Genomic DNA, 22,755 nt, shown 5'->3' on the forward strand with positions numbered 1-22,755 from the left:
CGTTTATTTTGGTATCACCAGTTAAAGAGTTACGTTGCAAAAATTAAGAATCCAATTGAAAAAAATATATGGGACAGAACATTTTCAGGACATGCATGAAAATTAATTTTTGCTGCTCAATTACCCTAGCATGTCATCATAAAATCATGTTCCATTAGTCTTATGGACGACTAAACAGAATTAATGGAATTGTAACTGATTAGAGCTAGTGATGTACCCAGCTGGGAAATAATTTTATTAATGAATTTATGAGATTCATAAATGGCCTTATTCCAAATGAGAAAATGTACATTTCAAGATAAAAGTAGTTTGGAGGAAAATCTTGCTACTTCTTGGTTAATATTAAAATGTTAGAAGCATCCTTGTGCTTTGCAAAACTACTAGGTTGGATCTTCTTAAAAACAACCCCATTTGCATTTATTTATTTGTAAAAATTCTTGGCTGCCCATCTTACCAGAGGGTAACTCTATTTTTTACTGAGTGCTGCCTAAATATATCACTGCCTAAGCAACTAATATGACCTGTTGGGTGCCATTTCATGCTTGATAAAATATCTCAGAAGTCTCTAGGTGCTACCAGCCTGAAATGTACCTTTCTGCCTGAAAATAGAGGACATGTTCAACTTGAAGGTCTCAGCTCCTATGGGAAGTAATATCCATAAAACTTTTAAAACACCAGGTTAAGAAACCAATTTTATTTGTAAAACAGGATCTGTATATAAAAATGCTGCACAATCAAGGTATACAAAAATACAAAAAAATTGTTTCTCTTTACAATTCTAGTTGCAAGTTCAAACCCAAAAGCATCTCTTTTCTCAAGGCTTTCAGCAAGCAGGGAACACAGGTTTGTGGAGCCTGGAATGCAGGAATTGTGATGATGTCAGTGGTGAGTCTAGTCCAGGTCCCTATCTTGAGTCATTCTTGAAGTAAAACTCAATGGCAGATAACCCTGGAGGAGCTACTTAAGTGTCTTGCCGTTCCTTTTCTGTTTGCCGTCCAACTGCTGTGGTTTTCAATCTGCTAAGTCCAGATTTCTTTCACGATAAATATCACTTCAGTGACTTAAAAGAAACTACATCTGAAGTTAAGTGGCAGGGCAAAGCTACAAAACTTCCTCCTGTATATTAAGGCTCCTCCTCATAGTTCTCCAAATATCATTACAGTAACATGTAATATTTACATTAAAAGAGATTTAAAGCAGTGCTCTAGTTTAAGCCTAGATTAGTTCTTGGTTCTTGCTAAGGTTCTTGCTAAGACGTGCATTTGAAACCTTGATTTGTCTCAGCTACCTTAAAATAAAATTTCATGGCATAATTCACGTTGGTAAAATCAGCACGTTAGCAGGAACGGAGGTTAATCTAGTTTGCTAAACTTATAGTTTCATAATTGGATTATGTGACTGACGGAGAAAAGATTATTCTTCTTTTTAAACTGTCCTGAATTTTATTGCAAGTAGTCTGAAAAGATTGAGATGTCACATGATTTATAAAAATTAACTGAAGCATTTAGTTACACAGCAAAGACCACCAGTTAATTATACAATGCTCTGTTTCATTCAGCAGCAGTTTTAAAAGGTCTCGTCCTTTGAAAGGAAGCACAGAATCATAACAGCCATATATAAAAACATTGGTAGCCAGTCACCTTGTCTCTACACCCATTTTCATAACTGTTAGCTAAGCTTACCTAGAGCAATAGCTCGTCTCCCCAAAGATTCTCTGGAGGGATTCAACTACTGAGGATTCCTTTTTTACCTCTCCACATCTGCATTTAGTGCAATAAAGTTTAAAAATTTTACTCTGAAATATTTACTTTTGTATTAACAAAAATAGTTTCTTTAAAAAATTGTAACAAAAGAATATATATAGCATAAAACAGATCATGAAATTATCCTCTGCAATTACACTATAAGCATTTATCGTTACATCAAGCCAAACAGAGAAATATTAGCATTCATTATTACATAGTAAATTTCAGAATGAAGAAAGGAATTTAACACACAAAACTGATTACTTGATAAATGAAAGCTACCAACAGGCAATGAAGTTCTTCCAGAGGTCTCTGGCTATTCATATTAATAGGGATGGAGCCTTGTCAAACTCTGGAACCTTCTGGAAAGCAAGGTTTACCAATCATGCTTTTGGCTTGATCTAATACAAAAACCAGAAGCGGAAACATATTCCTGGCTATTACTTCAAACTGCAGGATGTTTCCCCATGAAAATATTATCCTGCACCCTAAAGATCTGAAATAGCTGTCCTGGCCCAATCATGCTTTCGGTCTATGATTTTTGGTGAGATGATCAGGAACAATCTTACTAGTTTGTCTCCTGGTTATGTATCCCATACAAAAGAAGCAGCCAGTTTTCTCAGTTGCTTCTTCCTTCCGCCCTGAGTCCTCAGGGAAAGGGCGGTATACAAATGCAACTAAATAAATAAATAAATAAATAATGACAAAGTTATAACTTGACTAACATAAAAGCTGACTATCTCCCAAGGACTACACTGTATCTTAGAACCTTCTAGAAAGCTGATCTAGAAGAAGAGTTGACCTTCTAATGAATGAGACACATGGATCAAGCCTCCAGAATATATCAGAAGCAAGCAATACCCTAAAAGTGAAAGGCTATTGATAAAAAAGGAAGAAAATTATCTCAACTATTAAAAGGTAAAAACTTCAAGAAATTAGGGCATGAAGAAAATCTACTCCCAAGAATGTTTCAGAATCAATTTCTGTTACAGAATCATTCAAATATCTGGCATAGTACCGAATGCCTTTTCACATTTCTATCCAGAAACCAACATGATCACAGGAAAACCAAGATGTGCTTTCCAGAATGCACGCTTAATATGAGAGTATCCTGAGGGTCCTAAGCATGTTTATATATAAAAAAAACTTAAAAGAGACTTCCATGTGTTTCCAGTCAAATATGAGATAAGTTGGACACAATAGCAAACAACTAAAGTATCGTTGTTGAATGAGAGTTGTGCAGAAAGGTAAATGGAGAATTAAAGTACAGCACAGATTGGTAGGAAAAGTTGCTGAATTATTCTCCTATCTGTGCTTATTTTTCTACTCTCTCCTAGTAAAATTTCAAGATAAGGAAAACATCTACTATAGTCAAGTAGTTTGAGGTAAGGGGCAGGGATAAGGGCTGATGAAAGAATAAAATGATATATTAGGATTCAGGTTATCTGACTATTACTTTATGAAACTGGGAAGGGGGTAGAGGATAAGAGGCATTGGTTAAACTGAATAAAAAGAGGGACTGCAAAAGAAAAAGAAATATCTATTTCTCAGAGGAGAAAAAAATGGTAACTTACTAAGACAAATGAAATAACATTTGGTAATTCAGCACAGGGAAGAAATTTTGTTGATGTATTTCTTTAAAGAGAAACATCCCCAATAGAATCTCCTCATATCAATTTGTCATTAAATATCATTTGAATAGTTTATTATCTATTTTTCATCTGACTGAATGGATGGACTGTCCCTCCACAAGTTTAAGATACTATGCTATCAGGAAAAAGAGATAAAAAGGCCAACAGTATCAATTTAAGATCAAGATTCAGTGTAAGAGTTCTATGTTTGCATTCTTGGTACCAAAGACTGAAAAGATACTTATCAATTTTCAAATAAACTCATAACAACACTACCATCCAAACAAATCTTGGTTTGGCACAAAAGAAAATTAATCACTTTCCACATACCCATGAAATTCTGATATTCTTCACATCCCACTACAAGAGGGACACACTTTTAGGAGGGCAAGAGTCTCAGTATTTAGCATGCTATTAAAACAAGTACAAAAATGTATTCTAAAAATGAGGGAAGATGGAATGGGAGAGAAATATTGCTTTCTGGAAGTTTCTGAACTATTCATGTGGCTCTCAGGTCCCATGATCATGAATATACAGAGACTACTTTAAGACCTACATTATATACTAAGACAATGACATTTCAAAAAGATGTTTATGTGCTCTTTCCTACTATACTCCACTAAATTATCAAATGTATAATGAAATATGTCCCAGATATGGGGTCAACAGTAACAAAACAAAATAAAACAAAAAAGCACAAGCAACTTACAGTACTTATTTTTTTGTATAGTAGTACAGTTTGTCTCTGCTCTTAAAATCTTTCCATCTTGTTATGAATGAACAACAATGGAGCATATCTAAGGCTGAGCATCAGAATGTTGTTATTAAATTGTTTAAGTGAAGAATCTGCTTAGTTCAAAGAATAAATAGTGTGCAAAGGACAAGATTAAACCTAACAGGAAAAATAAGATAACACAGGATGGAAGTTGCATATTAAAACTCATTCTTCCTCATACATCTTTAGTTTGTCCTTTACAGATTCAGGGGCTGTCTCAATATCTTAATACCTGAGGAGTTGGATTGTTGTTTTTTTTTAAAAAAGTTTTAAATTATATAATACAAGAAATCTGAATATGCTAAACTTACTTGATCCTGTTTGTATTCCACTGCAAAGAAGCAATAAAATCCAACATGATTAGGGTATTAATGATTCTGAGTCTAATTAATAAAAAAAAAATTCTAACAAAGGATTCTTCCTCCCAGAACAGTCATTACTACTTACTGAATTCTAAAGTGTTACGTTAATTAAAAATAAAAATGTGGGGAAATTATTTGACCTATGTATATTCCAAATCTGAAAATCTTGCATTATTATTTTCAATATTGTGGAATTCTCCTCCAAATTTTGAAATCTCTTATCGGATTACAATCGTAACATCACCATGAATCACAATGATTTTTTTTAAACGGAACAATGATAAAAGTTGCTTGTAAAAGCCACCCGTATGAAAAGAGTACATGTTTCACAAAAATAATCATTAAAAAAGTATTAAATCCCTGTTCCTTTTCTCTGATTTTGGCTGCTTTTTAAATAATATAGATATATATAGAGAGAGAGAGCTAGAGAAAGAGAGAGAGAGAGAGAGAAATAGATATTGTTTTGGAATGTCAATGGTTTCCATCTCAGCTGACCAACTTCAGGATGAACTTGCTCCAGAGACCTGGAAAAGAAGTTATAAATTGGAAAAAAAGTTAAAAATTAAACATTATATTTCTAGTTCAAGAAGCACAATTAAGAAACCATACTAATTTTAAAATTATAACTGCATTTAAATTTTGAATAGTCATAGCACTGCATTTCTTTGGTGAAAAAAATGTGGGAAATGGGAGGTTTTCAAAACAAACACACATGAATCATAGCAGTGGTACACAGAGAAAAAGAAGAATCTGTTTCTTTGGCGCAAATGTTTAAAGTCCAACTTGAAAGCTTCAGACAATATTTATACATACATATATATATTTATGGACTGTAGCTGCCTACTATAATTTTTATTTCATTGCATTTCTCCCAAGGAGCTTAGGATGGCCTTTGCAGTCCTCGTCCCAGAAAGGGCCATTTGGGCCACCAAACCTAATGCCAATAGTACAGGATTAAAATATCCCCCAAAATTACTGTTCAGCCTCTGAGGCTCTCTCTTGGATGCAGAGAACCGGTTGTAGGTCCTGTTGTCTCGGATTGGACATTTTTAATTTGTAAATTTGCATGTGAGTCAGTTAGTGGCAAAGAGCAGGGAGGAAAACCTTCTGACCCAATTCAGTACCTCCAAAGCAGAGTGCTGACTCAGGGAGGAAAAAAAAAGCAAGTACCCACGTGTTTTAATTTCCGTCTGACTACAAATTACAGTAATAATGCTATATTAGTAAGCTTGCTCTTGTCTTTGGGTTATTGATACTCACTTATAAGCAAGGAAGTGTTTCAAACCAAGGAAGCCAAGGCTTTATATTTTATACATTAGTCATAAAGCATAAAGGAACAATAGCAAAGAAAGGAGATGGGAAGAGATAAGAAGCAAAACTAGGAAAAATGGTATTTTAGCAGGTTGAAAGGAGTTGTTACCGTATCCATTTCCTTACTGGTAGGGGAAAAGAGCAACTTAAAATGAAGCCTAAATGAATTGCTCACAGTATTAGTCTAGACAAGACTGCTTTAATTTGTTTCAAGGAGATGCTCTACATTGCCTCAGTGAGGCAAAGCTGTGATACAATTTACTTTGACAATATAGTTTCTCCAAGCTTTCATCAAAGCAGAACATCCCTTCAAAGACACCCATAAATCTGATTGTTGATACAAACAGAAATAAAAGGCAACCGTGAATTAAATAGGGCCGCTTTCTTTCACCTCTGAGCTTTCCAACCAAATATATCATAGTTGCAGCCAAGTGGAAATCACAGATCTGGTGAACGTTTGCCATCTTTTGAGGGGTCATGTGATCTGGATGTAACTGCAAGCTCTTGCAGAATTCCACTAGCAACCCAGGACAGAGCAGTGGAAGAGATATCAGAGGTAGATTACCTAGGCACTTTACTTGTAGGTCTGATATTTCAAGAGCCTTGGTGGCACAGTAGTTAGAATGCAGTACTGCAGGCTAACTCACTGCTCACTGCCAGGAGTTCGATCCCCGAAGGGCTCAAGGTTGACTCAGCCTTCCATCCTTCTGAGGTTGGTAAAATGAGGACCCAGATTGTTGGGGGGCAAGAAGCTGACTCTGCAAACCACTTAGAGAGGGCTGTAAAGCACTATGAAGTAGTCTCAGTCTAAGTGCTATTGCCATCGTTAAAATAAGCACTTTCCCCGTTTTTAGCCCTTAGAATACTGGTGACATAAACACAGAGAAGAATAAAGATACAGTTCCTTTCAGCTTACTTTTATGGGAGGTGCTCTCAGCTGTGACAAAAACTCTGCCATCCAGGTAATAGGCAAGCTCACAAACAGAAAAAGCAAAACATCCTGAGTGACACAAATGACAAACACTTCTTCTGAGGAAGCACAGTCAGTGAAAATAGAAAGGGACAGGAAGTACAAATGAAATTCTTGGAAAAGAGCAGCTATTTCTTCTCTTGGACCTACCATTGGTTTGAGCTCCTTGCCTTCAGGTCCATTCGCCCGGCCAGCTTCTTTCAATGCTTTTCTGCTGTTCTCCACAAATTCCTAAAAAAGAAACAATGCAGAGAAAACCCACTGCGTTATTTTCTGGAATCTAAAATACTAAATCCTTTTCTACCATGGTTTTAAAGAAGAGCTGGCTTTTACGATAATTGCATTATACCATCCCCAAACTTGTAAGTCATCAGCTCCCAGACAGGACAAAAAATAAATAAATAAAATCTCTGCTGCTTGGGAAACTGTGCTGTTGCTCCCTAAAAACTTTCCACTTTTCAATTCCCTCCCAGCGTTAGCTTGGTCGTCTGGGCAAATGGCCTGCTGCTAATGCACTTATTGGACACCCCCTTCCCTTTGGCTGCTATGTAGTAGTAATGTCAGCAGATCCTTGACATTTATCCAAAAGAACACTTGTAATGATCGCATGTTAAAGGTTAAGCTATTTGAAATGCCAAAATTATGGCTTAATGCTCTTGCAACAAATCCTATAACTGATGCACTTTCCCTAATGCTTTCCACTTTTTAACATTTATTTTATTTATTACATATTTAATGAGAGAAGTATGCTGTAGTGGTTGAGTACGGCAGCATCAGATCCTACTTCATTCTCTTCCAAGCCCAACCTACCTCATAACATTGTTCTGAGACGAAAACAGGAGGAGGTGCACTATGTATGTTTCATTGATTCTGTGTGGTCTGAAAACTCAAGTAGTTTGTAATATTTCATTTCATTTCATTTCATTTATTGGATTTCTATACCGCCCTTCTCCCTAGGGACTCAGGGCGGTTCACAGGGCATATATAAATAACTGTACAAAAATTAAAAAAGAATTAAACCATGCCCAATTAAAATACAGCAATAGTAAAAAATAAAACCAATTAAAAACCCATATTCCCCTTCAGGCCAGACCAGCTAACTCAAACAAGTGGGTCTTCAACCCGCGACGGAAGGATCGGAGGTCCGATGCCATCCGGAGCTCAACCGGCAGTTGGTTCCATAGTGCCGGGGCACCCACAGAGAAGGCCCTCCCCCTGGGGGCCACCAGTCGACATTCCCTGACCGGAGGCACCCTGAGGAGGCCCTCTCTGTGGGCACGCACAGGGCGGAGGGGAGTTGACGCCGGCAGCAGGTGGTCCTCGAGGATCACAAAAGAGTACCAATGAAAAGCTATAGGTTTCTCCAAAATTCTAGCTGATGTTGAACAGCCTATAGCATTTCTTACTTTACATTTTAAAAATGAATTGAAAGACTGGTTATTATCTTATTCAGCAGTGGAGGCAGCTAGAAAAGATATATCTGGGCGAAGGTAAGCTATTTTCATTAAATCACAGAGACCGAAAAAATATCTTTGGAAGCTTGTCAAATAACTTTTAACATGGTGTGGGATGAAAACAAATAGCTACATCAAATAAACTGGCAAATATTTCAAAACGGGTCCTAAGGAAAACAACATCCTGCTAGTTATTTTTTTGCAGTTAATGATTCCTCCTACTTTGGAGAGTGCAGGAATATAGGAGGACCCTTACCATCAGGACCTTATCCATGTAGAATTCTTTTCCAGGACTGCCATCATTATACTTGGTGTCAATGGCAAAGCACAAGAAAAGGACATCCACTACCATTTCATAAATAGACAGGAAACAGTGAGCAACCAGGAATGCAAATAGGCAGACAATGATAAGGGGCAGCACCCAGACTGTGTAGTCCCGCTGGTAATTCAACAGCATGATCCCTGCCAAGCCTGTGCTGCACACTATTAAGACCTAGGGAGGCAAGAAAGCAAAGAGACAAAGACAAAGCAAAGACATGGTAGTCTGCAATTTTTTTAAAACTGAAATTGAGGAGCACTAAAGGGTTAAGACACTGAGCTTGTTGATCAGAAGGTCAGCAGTTTGGCGGGTCGAATCCCAAGTGCCGCGTAACAGAGTGAGCGCCTGTTACTCGTCCCAGCTTCTGCCAACCTAGCAGTTCGAAAGCACATAAAAATGCAAGTAGGAAAATAGGGACCACTACGGTGGGAAGGTAACAGCGTTCCGTGCGCCTTTGGCGTCTAGTCATGCCGGCCACATGACCACGGAGACGTCCACGGACAAACGCTGGCTCTTCGGCTTTGAAACGGAGATGAGCACCGGCCCCTAGAGTCGGAAACGACTAGCACGCATGTGCGGGGGAACCTTTACCTTTACCTTTTTAAAGGCCAACTAAAGTTGACCTGAAGACTTGAATGCTATAACAGCAAAAAAACCAAAACACTGTGACAATTTAAAATGTGTGTGAGAGAGATTAGTTAACTACTGCACTATTCTCTGAAGTATCCTCTGGAGATACTAGAGCCAGACCAATTTCCAAATCTCTTCAACTGTTTGAAAATGGAAAGTTAATTTAATTCTATATTTGTTCTATGTTTTAGAAAAGTAATATGATCAGTTTCAATATTTTTTTCACCTGTCCAAGAAATGCAAGCCTTAAAAAAAGGGTTTTCAAATGCATTTTCAAAGTGTGAAAAATACGTATGAAAATAGATCTTTGCATCCTACAGCAATGTGAACATTGGCTTAAGCAAACAAAACCAGAGATGCGCTGATTTGATATTGCTACAGTGGCTACAGTGGTTAACTGGAATTAAAGAAGAGTTTCAGTACTTCTAATCGGTATTGCTAGTTCCAGTAGGCAGAATAACAGAATAACAAAAGTTGGAAGGGAACTTGGAGGTCTTCTAGTCCAAGCAGGAAACATTATACCATTTCAGACAAATGGTTGTCCAATCTCTTCTTAAAAACCTCTAATGTTGGAGCACCCACCACTTCTGGAGGGACGTTTTTCCACTGATTAATTGTTCTAAGTGTCAGGAAATTTCTCCTTAGTTCTAGGTTGGTTCTTTCCTTGATTAGTTTCCATCCATTGCTTCTTGTCCTGCCTTCATTTCAATCCAGATTTCACACTGTCCAGGAATCAGACTCTGCTTTGGAGCCACTGACTAGGGTCAATCTGGACAACTCACTGGCCTTTGTTTTCTCTGAATGCATATGCTGAAACCATGTCCACAATCAACCACGTTAACAATTTTGGCTGATGGCATCAAGGCAGAGCGCCCCTCTTTTCCATGTGAAGATAGCTTGAAGAAGCAATGTCACTGTGCACAGCACACTGGATACCAAGAGGTATCAGAACCAGAATCCTGAACATATTATCCAACCATTCTTGGTACAGATTTAAACTTCAGCATCTAGGCAATTTTAACGATTTAGTTTTTTAAATGACAACATTCATATTGCTTTGGGTTCAAATAAAGAAGGCTACTTGGAGAGGGTTATTGATGTTTTCCCCCCTCAATCCTACCTTTCCAAGAAAGAGCATGAAGTCTCCCACTGTGTTGATAGCAGCCACTCGCAAAGCATTCTCCACTAGTATCACAAAGGCATCCTTTGCTGAAGTGCAGAAATTGGTACTGTTGATAGCTGTGGCTGTATATGCATTCTGGGCAAGAAAGACATGGTTGTATTGGTCAAATCGTAACTCATATTTGAAGCTCTGCCTGTCTAAAATCTTTACAACATTACATTGACAAATATCTCTCACCCCTGAGTCATTATCAGAATGAAGATGATTTATATGAATCTGATCAATGGACCAAATTAGGTTTTAGCAAGATATGAACAGCCAAGCTGATGCACTTCCAATGTACTTAGCGTGAACTATGTCAACGTAAACAGGTTCACTTCAGAAACCATAATTTGAAGTACTGTGCAAGTGGCAGCAAGAGACAAAAGCAAACAGCAAGGATATAAATCTGGGATATGGCTAAACCTGTTTATATCTGGATAAACCATAAATTAATGTAATGCCTATACTAATTCTTTTGGGGATTAATCAAAAAAGACATTTTTTTCGGTTAACAATTTCTTGCATAAGAATGGTTAGTTTCTGCAAGCATTTTTTTAAAAAGATGTAGTTGTACACTATGAAGGGAGGGAAGGATATTAATAATTAATAATAATAATAATAATTAATAATTAATAATAAGCATAGGAGAATAGTCTAATACAGGCATGTCCAAAGTCCGGCCCACGGGCCATTTGCGGCTCGGGGGGCGGTTTAATACGGCCCTCTAGCAGCCCTCCCTGCTCTGTGTAAATGCGGCCCTCCCACGGCCCTCCCTTCTGATTGAGGGCGGCAAGCAGAAGACTGTCTGCCACAGGAGGGAGGGCGGTGAGAGGGCTGCATCGGAAGCCCGATCCTGACGTCACCGCCCTCTGTCGCTCACAGGGCTTTTTTTCTCATAGAACGCTTTCTCATAAAACGCTCAAAAAGGTTCCGGCACCTTTTTTTTTTTACACACACACGCACGTGCTTTTGCACAAGCTATGCTACTCCCTCCAAACTCATGCGTCCTACTTTCCTCGCTCATCTTCCAAAACTCCAAACTAGGACACGCGAGTTTGGAGTTGGAGAAGGTGAGCAAGAAAAGTAGGACACGTGAGTTTGGGAAGGCGGGCATCCGATGGTGACTGCCGGTTCGGCACTGTCAGCAAGAGTTTGCATGGGAGCAGGCTGGTGAGGAGCACATGGCAAGGCTACCGCTCCCTCTGCTATCGGCCAGCCCTTAGCAGGCACTGAGCAGAGAGCAAACTTGCAGCATGACAAACCCCCAGCCTCGACAAGGTGCTGAAGATGTCTCTGCAGAGGAAGACCAAAGTTCATTCGGCAGCTGGTGTGTGTCTGTGTGCGTGCGCGCACGTGCATTCTGTATTTCACAGCCTACTTGCCTTGCTTGCCTTCTCCGAACTCCAAACTTGGAAGACGAGCATAGGACATGCGAGTTTGGAGTTGCAGAAGGCAAGCAAGGGAAGTAGGACGCGCGAGTTTGGAGTTTGGGAAGGTGAGGAGATTTGGAATTTCTCTCAGGCTACTTTAGCTGTTTGAATTGCTCACAAGATTGGAAGCTCTATCTGTGTGTGTGTGTGTGTGTGCACGTGCGCGCATTCTGTGTTTCACAGCCATTTTATGGGCTGGGATGTGGGGAGCTGGACGGGGGTAGGTAGGGCCCAGGCCTAGCAGAATTTGTGAACTGGTGGAAGTGTGTGAGCTGTTACCAGAGAGTCTGACCTTAATAATTCATTTGCATTTAATTGTAATTGTTCAAAGAATGTTCGGAAAAATGTTCGGCCCTCCAGCATGTTCACTTCATCCAATCTGGCCCTCTTTGAAAAAAGTTTGGACACCCCTGGTCTAATATTTTCATATTGCTTTGAACTTTATTTTTCTATTTAAGAATGTAGTTTTTTTTTTGGGGGGGGGAAACAAGACATTTAAGTTGAATAAATCTAAGTAACAAATTATATAACTAACTCATTATAACAACATTTGCATAAAACTGGCAAATACCACAAGGTTAGAGCAAAAAGTGTAAAATTATAATATGGCAGTCAAAGGATATTTTACAAAAAGGGTTTGATGTCGTTCAGTGAAGACATCCTTCAACGACATGCGATTATAATTATAATCCTTTGCTTTCTAAAATGATATCTAAATATGAAAAAAAAAGTTTTTACTCTTTGTGTAACAATTTCATTCTGCAACCTATTCAATCTCTACACAAGTTTCTTTCAGCATTCAAACGCAGTGGTTAGAATGCAGTATTGCAGGCTAACTCACTGCTCACTGCCAGGAGTTCAATTTTGAGGTTGACTCAGCCTTTCATCCTTCCAAGGTCGGTAAATGAGGACCCAGGTTGTTGGGGGCAATATGCCGACTCTGTAAACTGCTTAGAGAGGGCTATAAAGCATTATGAAGCAATATATAAGTCTAAGTGCTATTGCTACCATATTTTATTACAGCGCCATCTAAAACACATTTGTTGTCATTTTCTACCAAGGAACCTCTTGTATTTTAATTTCAGCAAAGGCACTTCTGCGTTTAGTGCACAGGTGCTGGGATAACTATTTCATCCTCTGCTTTAAGTATGATCTTACCTGATTTAAGTAAGTCAGGCACTTTTCTACACACCAAAGGCAGCAAATGCAGGCTTTTAAAATACATCGAGCACAGACATTTTCCTACGGTAATAATATAAATATCAATGATCAGGAAAAAGAAAGAAGTTGCATTGTAATAGCTCACGGAATGCTTTTTTAGATGAAAAGTTTCAAATATAGGATTCAGTTTGCATAATACTTTCTTGTAAACAAAACCTAATGTTAATAATTATTCATTATAGCTATGTTATATAAAGCCAGATCAAATATGCAAGACACCTGCTTTCTGGTTCCATTCAACTTGATCTGTTTATATAGTTATAGGGAGAAATCTCTGGGTGAACTTGGCTGCAGTAGGGTTTGCTGGCACACTACCATTTCCATTATTGCAATGATGATATAAGCTATGCCTGCTAACCAAGAAATGGCTATAGCTTAATATCATATTAGGTCATAAGAATCTACCTCGTCTGCTGTTTAGAAGTTGGTAATATCCAAACATTTTTCACAATTTATAAACAGAATTGCTGAACAGATAGTCTTCACTTAGTGACCCTAATTAGGACCGGAATTTCCATTGCTAAGCAATTGTAATTGTTAGTAAAAAACATTGCATGATTCCATCACTTACAATGGCAGTGTCCGTAGTCCTGATTGCTGCTGTCAGGCCTGGACCTAATGCCACTCCTGCCCCACTGGGCTCACCCCTGCTTCAACTTCCCCACCCATCTGTCTCCTAGCATTTCTGCCCTTTTGACCACCCTGCCCTCTACCATCCAGCTGCCCCGTTCCCATCTTCTCCGTCCTGCTGCTATTAAGACGTGCCTGACCTGGTCCGTTACAGAGCAGCAGCTGCCTACACAAGGCCTTCATTCCGAAGCTGTGCAAGGCTTCAGGAAGGCCTTGTGAAGGGGAAGGAAGAAGATGGAGGCGGCTTTGTCAACGGTGGGATGAAGAAAGTGATAAAGGCCAGTGAGGGGTAGCAGGAGAATAAGGTAGCATAGGTTGGCCAAAAGAAATAACATAGTAAGACTTGGAAGGGACCTTGGAGGTCTTCTAGTCCTACTCCCTGCTCAGGCAGGAAACCCTACACCATTCCAGACAAAATGATTATCCAATCTCTTCTTAAAAACCTCCAGTATTGGAGCACCCACAATTCTGGAGGCAAGTCATTCCACTGATTAATTGTTCTGTCAGGAAATTTCTCCTTCGTTCTAGGCTGCTTCTCTCCTTGATTAGTTTCCATCCGTTACTTCTTGCCCTGGCTTCAGGTGCTTTGGAAAATAGATTGACGCTCTCTTCTTTGTGGCAGCCTTTAGATATTGGAACACTGCTGTCATATTAGCCCTAGTCCTTCTTTAATTAAACTAGACATACCCAATTCCTGCAACCATTCTTCATGTTTTAGCCTCCAGTCCTCTGATCATCTTTGTTGCTCTTCTCTGTGCTCTTTCTAGAGTCTCAACATCTTTTTTATGTTGTGACGACCAAAACTGGATGCAGTATTCCAAATGTGGTCTTAGTAAGGCATTATAAAGTGGTATTAACACTTCATGTGATCTTAATTCTATCCCTCTTTTAATGCAGCCTAAGACTTCATTGACTTTTTTGGTAGCTGCAGAACCCTGCTGGCTCATATTTACCAGTAAGTGGTTGTCCACAAGGACTCCAAGACCCCCCTCACAGTTACTACTACCATACTCAGCCTGGTACCACCTATACTATACCTGTGTATTTGGTTTTTCTTGCCTAAATGTAGAACCTCATTTTTTCACCATTGAATTTCATTTTGTTAGATAGGACCCAATGTTCAAGTCTGTCTTCTGGAGTGTTGACTATTCTTGCCAGCTTGATGTCATATGCAAATGCACTGTCTCCCAAAAGCTCCATGTGCCTTTTTTTATCTGATAGGACTTATTTTACACATATGGGAGGTACGGCTGGTCCATATCCCATTCCCACTTCATAGCACATGAACTGAACTGATTGCACGGGTCTCTGTTCTGATCTACCACTGCATTTTTCATACTTTTTTCCTGTTAGTTTTAATAACTTTTGATTATATAGCAAACTCGGTTTCCCCTTACTTTTCCTTTGACTTGGGAATGAATATACATGAGAATCATTCTTGGAATCTTCACTAAGGTAATAATGAAAGAACCTTTAGCCACAGTTCCAAGGTGGTAACAGATCAAACGACTGACAGATGCCAGAATTGGTGTGAATGGCAAATTCCGTTTTTCTCTGTGGGAAAAAATATATAAAAATTACGAAGTGTGAGAGTGTACTGCATTTATAGGCAATGTGAAGAGCTCCAAATCTAAATTTTGTACAGCCCCAAATCTGTAAATGTTGCTTTTGTCAAGGATGGAGTGATGTTGTACTAATCCCTTTCTTTAAAAAAAAAGACATATAAAGTATTAAGAAAACAAATTACATCACCTAAGTACAGTGGTGGTGAAACTGAGTAGTCCTGCTTAAAAATAGGCAGTGGCTTGGGCCAGCAAAATGGCTGAAAATGTTTGGCAACAAAGTACTGAAAGGGATTTGATTTGAGAATGATCACTTCAGCAAAGAAGACAGAAAAGCTACACTGATTACAAATACATGCATCAATTTTTGAAAAATATGCAGTATATGATTTTATATTTGAACTGACTTACAAGCAAGAATTTCATACATCTTTTCTTAAGGTCAGATTTTTTTAAAAAAAAATAGCTCCACAGAGAAGTAAAGAATTTTGGAGGCTGAGCTTCCATCATACTTGACTGGATGAAAATTCACACTGAGCTTGCATCTCTGAGATCTAGTCACCTTTCTGTTAACTTAATTCAGGGGCGTCAAACTCGCAACGTCATGTGACGGGTCACGACGAATCGCGACATGTCATGTGACGTGTCACGATGTATCGCGCCATTGTTGCCATTGCCAGCAATGGAATGGGCGTGGTTTCGCTATGATGCATCTGGTCTGCGAGCCGGCAGTTTGACACCCCTGACTTAATTGCTCTCAGTTTAGGTGAGGATCAGAACAGCATTCATATCAAGGGCTCCACTTCTCTCCAATTGCAGAGGGTAAACAGACAAGAGCCTTGGTGGAGCAGTGGGCTAATGCCTCCTTAAGTAACACCAGCTGCCTGCAATTAGTGCAGGTTCGAGTCCCACCAGGCTCAAGGTTGACTCAGCCTTCCATCCTTCCGAGGTAGGTAAAATGAGGACCCAGATTGTTGGGGGCAATTAAGCTGACTTTGTAATAATGCCGCTTGGGGTTTGTGTGAAAGCCCTAATAAGCAGGCATATACATAGAATGAAGGCTACTGCTAAGCTTGTAAGCCGCCCTGAGTCTTCGGAGAAGGGCGGGATATAAATGGAATTAAAATAAAAAAAATAAAATAAAAAAATTTGACAGTTGTCAAGACGGCCACCAGTACCTCAAGTTCAGAAATCCATTATTCTGCACAGTAGAGACTATTTCAATTGGTTTCTTATCCAGGCAGGAAATAAAACTGCAAATAATCTAAACCTCAGAAAGAATGAAGCTTCTGAATCACTGACAGATTCTACTACCGATTAGAAGATTTCACTTCATAAAGTTACTTTTGAAATTTGGATCACTTTAGGAAGTTGGATCATTCACGATTCAATTGGATCAACTTTTGGAAGTTGGATCGCTCATGATTTGATTGTCCAGACTCACTCACCTTGTAAAATAATATGTCACGACAGCTCCTGCTACAGTCATCTGCTGACAGGCAAGAATAAATTCACTGATCCAAACTAACCCCACAATGTGGTACCACCACATGTACTTCAGTGGGCCTGTAACTCGGAACTCTACAAGGCCCTGCTCATTTTGAACAGGACTACCTGGAAGGAAAGGAAGGCAGGAAGGCTTTAAAACATTAATTCTATGAGAAAGCTGCCCTTTTAATGTCTGCATACAAGAGTCACACTTACACTTGTTTTGGGGTTTTAGTAAAATAATAATATAGAAGCTGCCTTTGGCAAAATATTTTAGTAAAAATAGTACAAATAAAATATAAAAGTTAGGTGGAAGGAACCTGGGAAGTCTTCTAATCCAATCTATTGCCTAGTGCAGAAATCCTCATATCACCCTAGACAATGACTATCCAATATTTTCTTGAAAAATTCCACTAATAGGGCACCCAGGACTTTAGGAGACAAGAACCCACTGGCTCTCTGTTACCATTTGGTTCCTGGTTTGGCCAAGCAATGCTGTTGCACTCAAGTCCCAATGTCTGGAGACTCCATAGGTAGTCCTTGATTTACAGCCGGACACTTAACAGCCATTCAAAGTTACTATGCACCTCCCTAGAGCTATTTACAAAGCACTTTCAACATTACAGCAGCTACATCCCCACCCCCACCCCCACCCCAGGTTCATGTGTTGTCATTTGAGTGCTTGGAAACTGGTTCACCTTCATGGTCATTTGCCGCATCCTATGGTCACATGACTCTGATTTGTGACCTTTTTTGTGGGTTTCCAGTGTTTACTTCTGGTTTACGACAAAAAAACCCCACCCATTGGGGAAAATGGATTTGCTTAATGACCACAGTAGTTGCTTAATGATTGATGCAAAAAATGCCAAAAACTAGGATCCAATCAGGTGATGCCTTGACTAATGACTACAACGACTTATGACTGCAATTCCAGGCTCAGTTATGCTCCTAGGTCAGGGCTATCTGTAGTGATTTGGATGGGGAGGAAAATCTCAAACTCAGTCCTAGTAAGACTGAGTGATGATATGTGTTTGAGCCTTCTGGTGTCAGGTTCAACCTATTACAAGGCAAATTGGAATTCTCTACGGGAAAAAATGGAAAGGTGCTAATACTTTTGATTGCATCTGTACGTATACTGTGCAATCACTGGTCATTCAGCGGTGAGGTAATTGAAACAAAACGCATCAAAGCCCTACATGGCAAGGGTCTGGAATACCTTAGGGAGCACCTGCGGCCGGCATCAACTTCCCTCCGCCCAGTGCGCTCCCACAGAGAGGGCCTCCTCAGGGTGCCACCGGTCAAAGTATGTCGACTGGTGGTCCCCAGGGGGAGGGCGTTCTCTGTGGGCGTGCCGGATTTGTGGAACCGTCTTCCGGTTGAGCTCCGGATGGCGCCCGACCTTCGCTCCTTCCGGCGCGATCTAAAGACCTACTTGTTCGAACAAGCCGGCCTGGCCAGATGGGTGATGGGTTTGGGTTTTATTGTTGTTTAATGTATTTTAACTTATTGCTGTAGTTTTTGGGCATCTTGTTTAATCTCTTTTAATTTTTGTATTCTTGCTTTTTAACATGTATTTCCCTGTTCAACGCCCTGAGTCCTTCGGGAGAAGGGCGGTATACAAATAATAATAATAATAATAATAATAATAATAATAATAATAATAATAATAATAATAATAATAATAATAATAATAATAATAATAATATATTTCAAAGAAGGCTCTTAGATTCTTAAGATTTAATTTGATTTGATTTAATCTATAAAGATAAGAGTACAACAATTTTCTGGAATTGCAAGCAAAGAAATAAACAAAAAGTCTTAAACTACACAGCACATACCAGTGATACCTAGGAACAGCAAGACCATAATCCAATATATCCAGAAGAGGATGAGGGCAAAAAAAGTCCAAAATGGCTGGAAGACAAGCAGTGGCAGGTGAATGAAAACCTTGCCAGCCACGTGGAACAAGGCAATGGTGAGAGCTACTCTTTTGCGCATAACTAACATTATTAATAGTAAGATAACCTGAAAAAGGAAAGAGATTCCATAATAAACTTTAGGTTAAATGTATCTATTGAAATAAGGCAAAATATCTCCTACTCAGAACTCCCAACATTTTTATATTTAACTACATAATTAAAAATGTCAACACAAAATAATATGAAGTAAACTTAATTCCAGTAGTCACCTACTAATAACAGTTGGTCTCAAAGCAGTTTCCCATATTAGCGTAAGGAAATATTATTTCTTGATTACATATGACCAGTATGCTGCACGTCCCATCTATCAGAATGCTTTCTTTTGCAGTTCTTTTTTTTTGTACTTATTTAAAATAAATCAACCCCAAAGGTGTATACTTGATTACTCACTTTCCCTGATAAGAGACCCAGTTTGGTGTAGTGATTAAGCCATTAGGGTAGAAGCCAGGAGACAGTGACTTCTAGTCATACCTTAGGCATCTAAGCCAGCCAGGGTGGCTTTGGGCTAGTCCAGCGGTAGGCAACCTTGGCTCTTTCATGACTCGTGGACTTCAACTCCCAGAATTCCTGAGCCAGCTCAATTCTGGGAGTTGAAGTCCACGAGTCATAAAAGAGCAAGGTTGCCTACCCCTGGGCTAGTCACTTTCTCTCAGCCCTAGAAAGCAGGTATGGGCAAACCAGTTCCAAAAAACCTTGCCAAGAAAACTGCCGGGACTTGTTCAGGCAGTCACCAGGAGCCAAGACTGAAGGCACACATATAAATTTTACCCTCCCTTACACAGGCCTTTTTCACATGACCTAATTTGACAGCCATCAGATACTCACTGTGAAGATGGTAGCTGCAATGGCATAAATCAGGAGGGCCTGACGATTGTCTTTGGCGATTTGAAACTGTTCATCAGTAAGCGTGCCATTGGGAGACTTCCACATTTTAACATACAGCCACCACAATACCCCTGTGCCACCTGTGTATACACAAAGGGAAAAATGTAGTGCGCATCAGTTTCAGAAAAGGGAGGGGGGAAAAATATGCATGCAAATAATTTGTAGTGTTTCATTTTCTACTACACCAGGCCATATTGAGATAAAGCTAGGGTTAACATTAAATATGGGAACAGAGTGGTACTTTGATTTCTCCAAAGACAACTAATTAAAAAGGGTTTGGCTTTATTTATGTTCCATAATTAGAAGAGAGTAAAGTTTTCTATGCCAGGAGTATCACAGTCAGCTTGATTGACAGACTCTGGTACTGAGCAGCCTGCCTTGAAGATACCAGGTGTCTCCTCGGGAATGAATAATGACGCACCCGACACTGACTCTGCAATCAATCATTGTAGTTGCTCTTAAGAGTCTGATGATGAAGAACCTGATCCAGGGCAACTGTCCAGTCTCTATGTGCTGACCAGGCCAAAGATGCTCTGCCTGCTTTCTCACCTCGTTCCCCTCCTTTCACCCAGAAGACGTACTACATAAAAGCCACTGCTATCTGGCAATAAATATTTGGGAACAACTGTTCTTCTTTGGATTTCCTTTGTGCTTTTTGCTTCCAGAAACTCTGAAATCTGACCACGCTTCAACTCACATTTTTCAATTTATTTGCAGGCAAGCTTATGTGTATTTGGAGTTTTGCGGAGATGTGCTTGTGACTGCACAAACACTGTTTGTTTGTTTGCTGCCTCTACTTGCTGAGCCTGAAATCAAAGTTCAAAACCTGGTCTCGGTTTATGGGTGGGTTTGCTCTGAATTGGACAAGAAAGGCATGGTTTTATGAAGCAGGAACAGATAACCTAAATCAATAACTATGCTGATTTGGCCTTGCTCCACCTGTTTCACTGGCTAGAACTGAGATTTTCGACTGTGATGACCCAAAAAAAGTACCCATTTTATTTTTCCATCATCCAACAAATACATACGTTTGCCATTAATTGAACTATTCCATTCTCTTTGAAATATACAATTTTGGCTGAAGCAACAACTTTACATCTTAAAGGACACGGAAACGTTAAAAATTTTAAAAAACAAATTTCTGCTATTGTTTTTACAGATTTTTATAAAAGCTGCTTTGAGTATATTCTATATACTGAAAAATTTTCAAGAATTGTATAAACACTTTTTTTTTTCTTGTGTCGCAACTGAGCATCAGAGAGCCAGCTTGGTGCATTTGTTCAGGTTCTGGTTTAAGAAACCAGGAAACTCTGAATTCTAGGCTTACCGTAGGCACAAAGCCATTTGGGTGATCTTGGGCCAGTCATGCTCTCTCAGCCCAACCCACATCACAGAGGGTGGTCTTGGGGAAAATAGGCAGGAGTATTAGGTATGTTTGCCCCCAGAGTTATATACAGCATATAAAAGTTGGGATCAAATATCTTTATCATCATCATCATCATCACTACCACAGATTGCTAATCTCCTTTTATTATTTCAAAGTATTTTTACAAAATATTAGAAATACTACCTTTTATTTCATTAGACCTCTCTTAAGCAGTGCATGTGCCAAAAGAGTGGCAATTAAAAACAGTGGCAATTAGAGCGTGGAAAATCTACATAAATGTTTTAATTTTGCAGCTTATATCACTATGCCTTATAATTTTCCTCACTTTTGAACTTTTATACTCCACGAAGTGTAACTCCCTGAATTCATCAATGTGAAATCATTCTGCAATATAAATATTACTTTCTGCCACTACTATAATATTTTGGTCTGATTTCTAATCATTGCCAATAACCTCATTCTGCTTAATAAATCTTTATGTAAACTTTGATGATTAACCAAATTGATATTGATGTTTTGTGACTTGCCATTTCCACCATAGCAATGATTTTTCTATGACACAAGCTTCCTCCACGACAGCCTTGTGCAAGAGCACTCCCAACCCACTTTCAACACCCCAAACCCCCCACCTGAAAGGCTTCCTATCTCTGAGATAATTATATGTACACAAACAACTTAGAGGGATGATTTCCCGGAACAGAATGCAAGTCATTTTTGAATCATAAAGAACCATTAAACATCATGTTGACAACAATGACAATTAGAGCTAATCAATCTTTCCTCAAAAAGGACTGGAAAGAGAGACAAACCCATGACTGAAATCTTAAATTAGGCATCAAACTTTCCTACTAGTAGCTTTAGAATTCAAATAATGTTTTAACTATTGTTAAAGCAGGTGGTAGGCAGTCTATGATCTGCCATCCATATCTTCTAATTGCTTTAATTCTGGGTAAGTAGTCTGGAGTGCTAAATATATACTGTACCCTCTTTAAAATGGTGGATGAAACAATAGTTACTACCTTTTCATGTGATCCTCTGCTTTATTTTTGCTTGTCAGAGCAAACTGCCCACCATTACAGGAAATCATTTGTCGCTAACTAGGCTGAACTAGATATCCAAAAAAGATAATACCTTAATTAAGGAGGCATAACATATGTGAAGGTTGAAACACTGAAAATAAGTCAACCCTTATTTTTCTTCTAGCCAAGTTGTAAAGCAATTTAAGATATTTGTGCTTGTTTTCTCATAGATTCTGAGATAAATTTCAGTGCTTAAGAAAATTCTAGCAGTAAAATGGATAAAGCGGTGTGCTATGGGACTTTGGAAAATATCTGGCTGGCACAACTGGAACCAAGTTCCCAAACTAAATGAACTTTTGCTCTGATCTGGAAGGACTTTTCTTGCTTCATTTAAAAATTAACAGATACTAATTTGATATTAACTATACACCAGCAGGATAAATAACCAGAATATCAAAACAAGTGAAATCCTCTAAATATTTGTGCATGGTTTTCCACAGCTACACCAAATGCAAGACACACTAACATTATGTGATACAAATTGCTAGAAAACAGTGGCTGCAATTCATATTTTTAATTTATATATTTAATCCTTTTTTAACTTTTGTAACTCTGTATTTTTTATGCTTGCCCTGTTCACCGCCCTGAGTCCTTCGGGAGAAGGGCGGTATATAAATAAAATTAATAATAAATAATAATATTTTTTTTCTTCATGAAAGCAGCACGGTACATCCCAGCAACAGCAAAACTTTATTCATCTAAGGTTCATACACAACTACTTTTTTTAGTGGC

The 22,755-nt window shown here is 38.9% G+C and overlaps 1 protein-coding gene across 2 annotated transcripts in view; it reads right to left on the reverse strand.

Annotated features, from left to right (window-relative positions):
* Positions 1-679: 679 nt before the first annotated feature.
* The window catches only part of SLC44A1 (solute carrier family 44 member 1), a gene marked incomplete at its 3' end in the record, with an annotated part of 86,690 nt that continues 64,614 nt past the window's right edge, over positions 680-22,755 (reverse strand). Inside the window, exons 8-16 of one of the 2 annotated variants that reach the window (XM_081315755.1) lie at positions 19,498-19,637; positions 18,532-18,718; positions 16,654-16,819; positions 15,041-15,197; positions 12,951-13,034; positions 10,318-10,455; positions 8,505-8,741; positions 6,945-7,025; positions 680-5,037 (exon numbers count right to left, since the gene is read on the reverse strand). In XM_081315755.1, the coding sequence (XP_081171881.1) occupies positions 5,014-5,037; positions 6,945-7,025; positions 8,505-8,741; positions 10,318-10,455; positions 12,951-13,034; positions 15,041-15,197; positions 16,654-16,819; positions 18,532-18,718; positions 19,498-19,637 (1,214 nt within the window). Of the gene's footprint in view, positions 5,038-6,731; positions 7,026-8,504; positions 8,742-10,317; positions 10,456-12,950; positions 13,035-15,040; positions 15,198-16,653; positions 16,820-18,531; positions 18,719-19,497; positions 19,638-22,755 lie in introns of those variants that run through there. The other variant, XM_081315754.1, reaches the window with a different exon arrangement.

Source organism: Vipera berus (genome assembly GCF_964194415.1).
Source record: "Vipera berus genome assembly, chromosome: 2".
NCBI lineage: Eukaryota > Metazoa > Chordata > Lepidosauria > Squamata > Viperidae > Vipera > Vipera berus.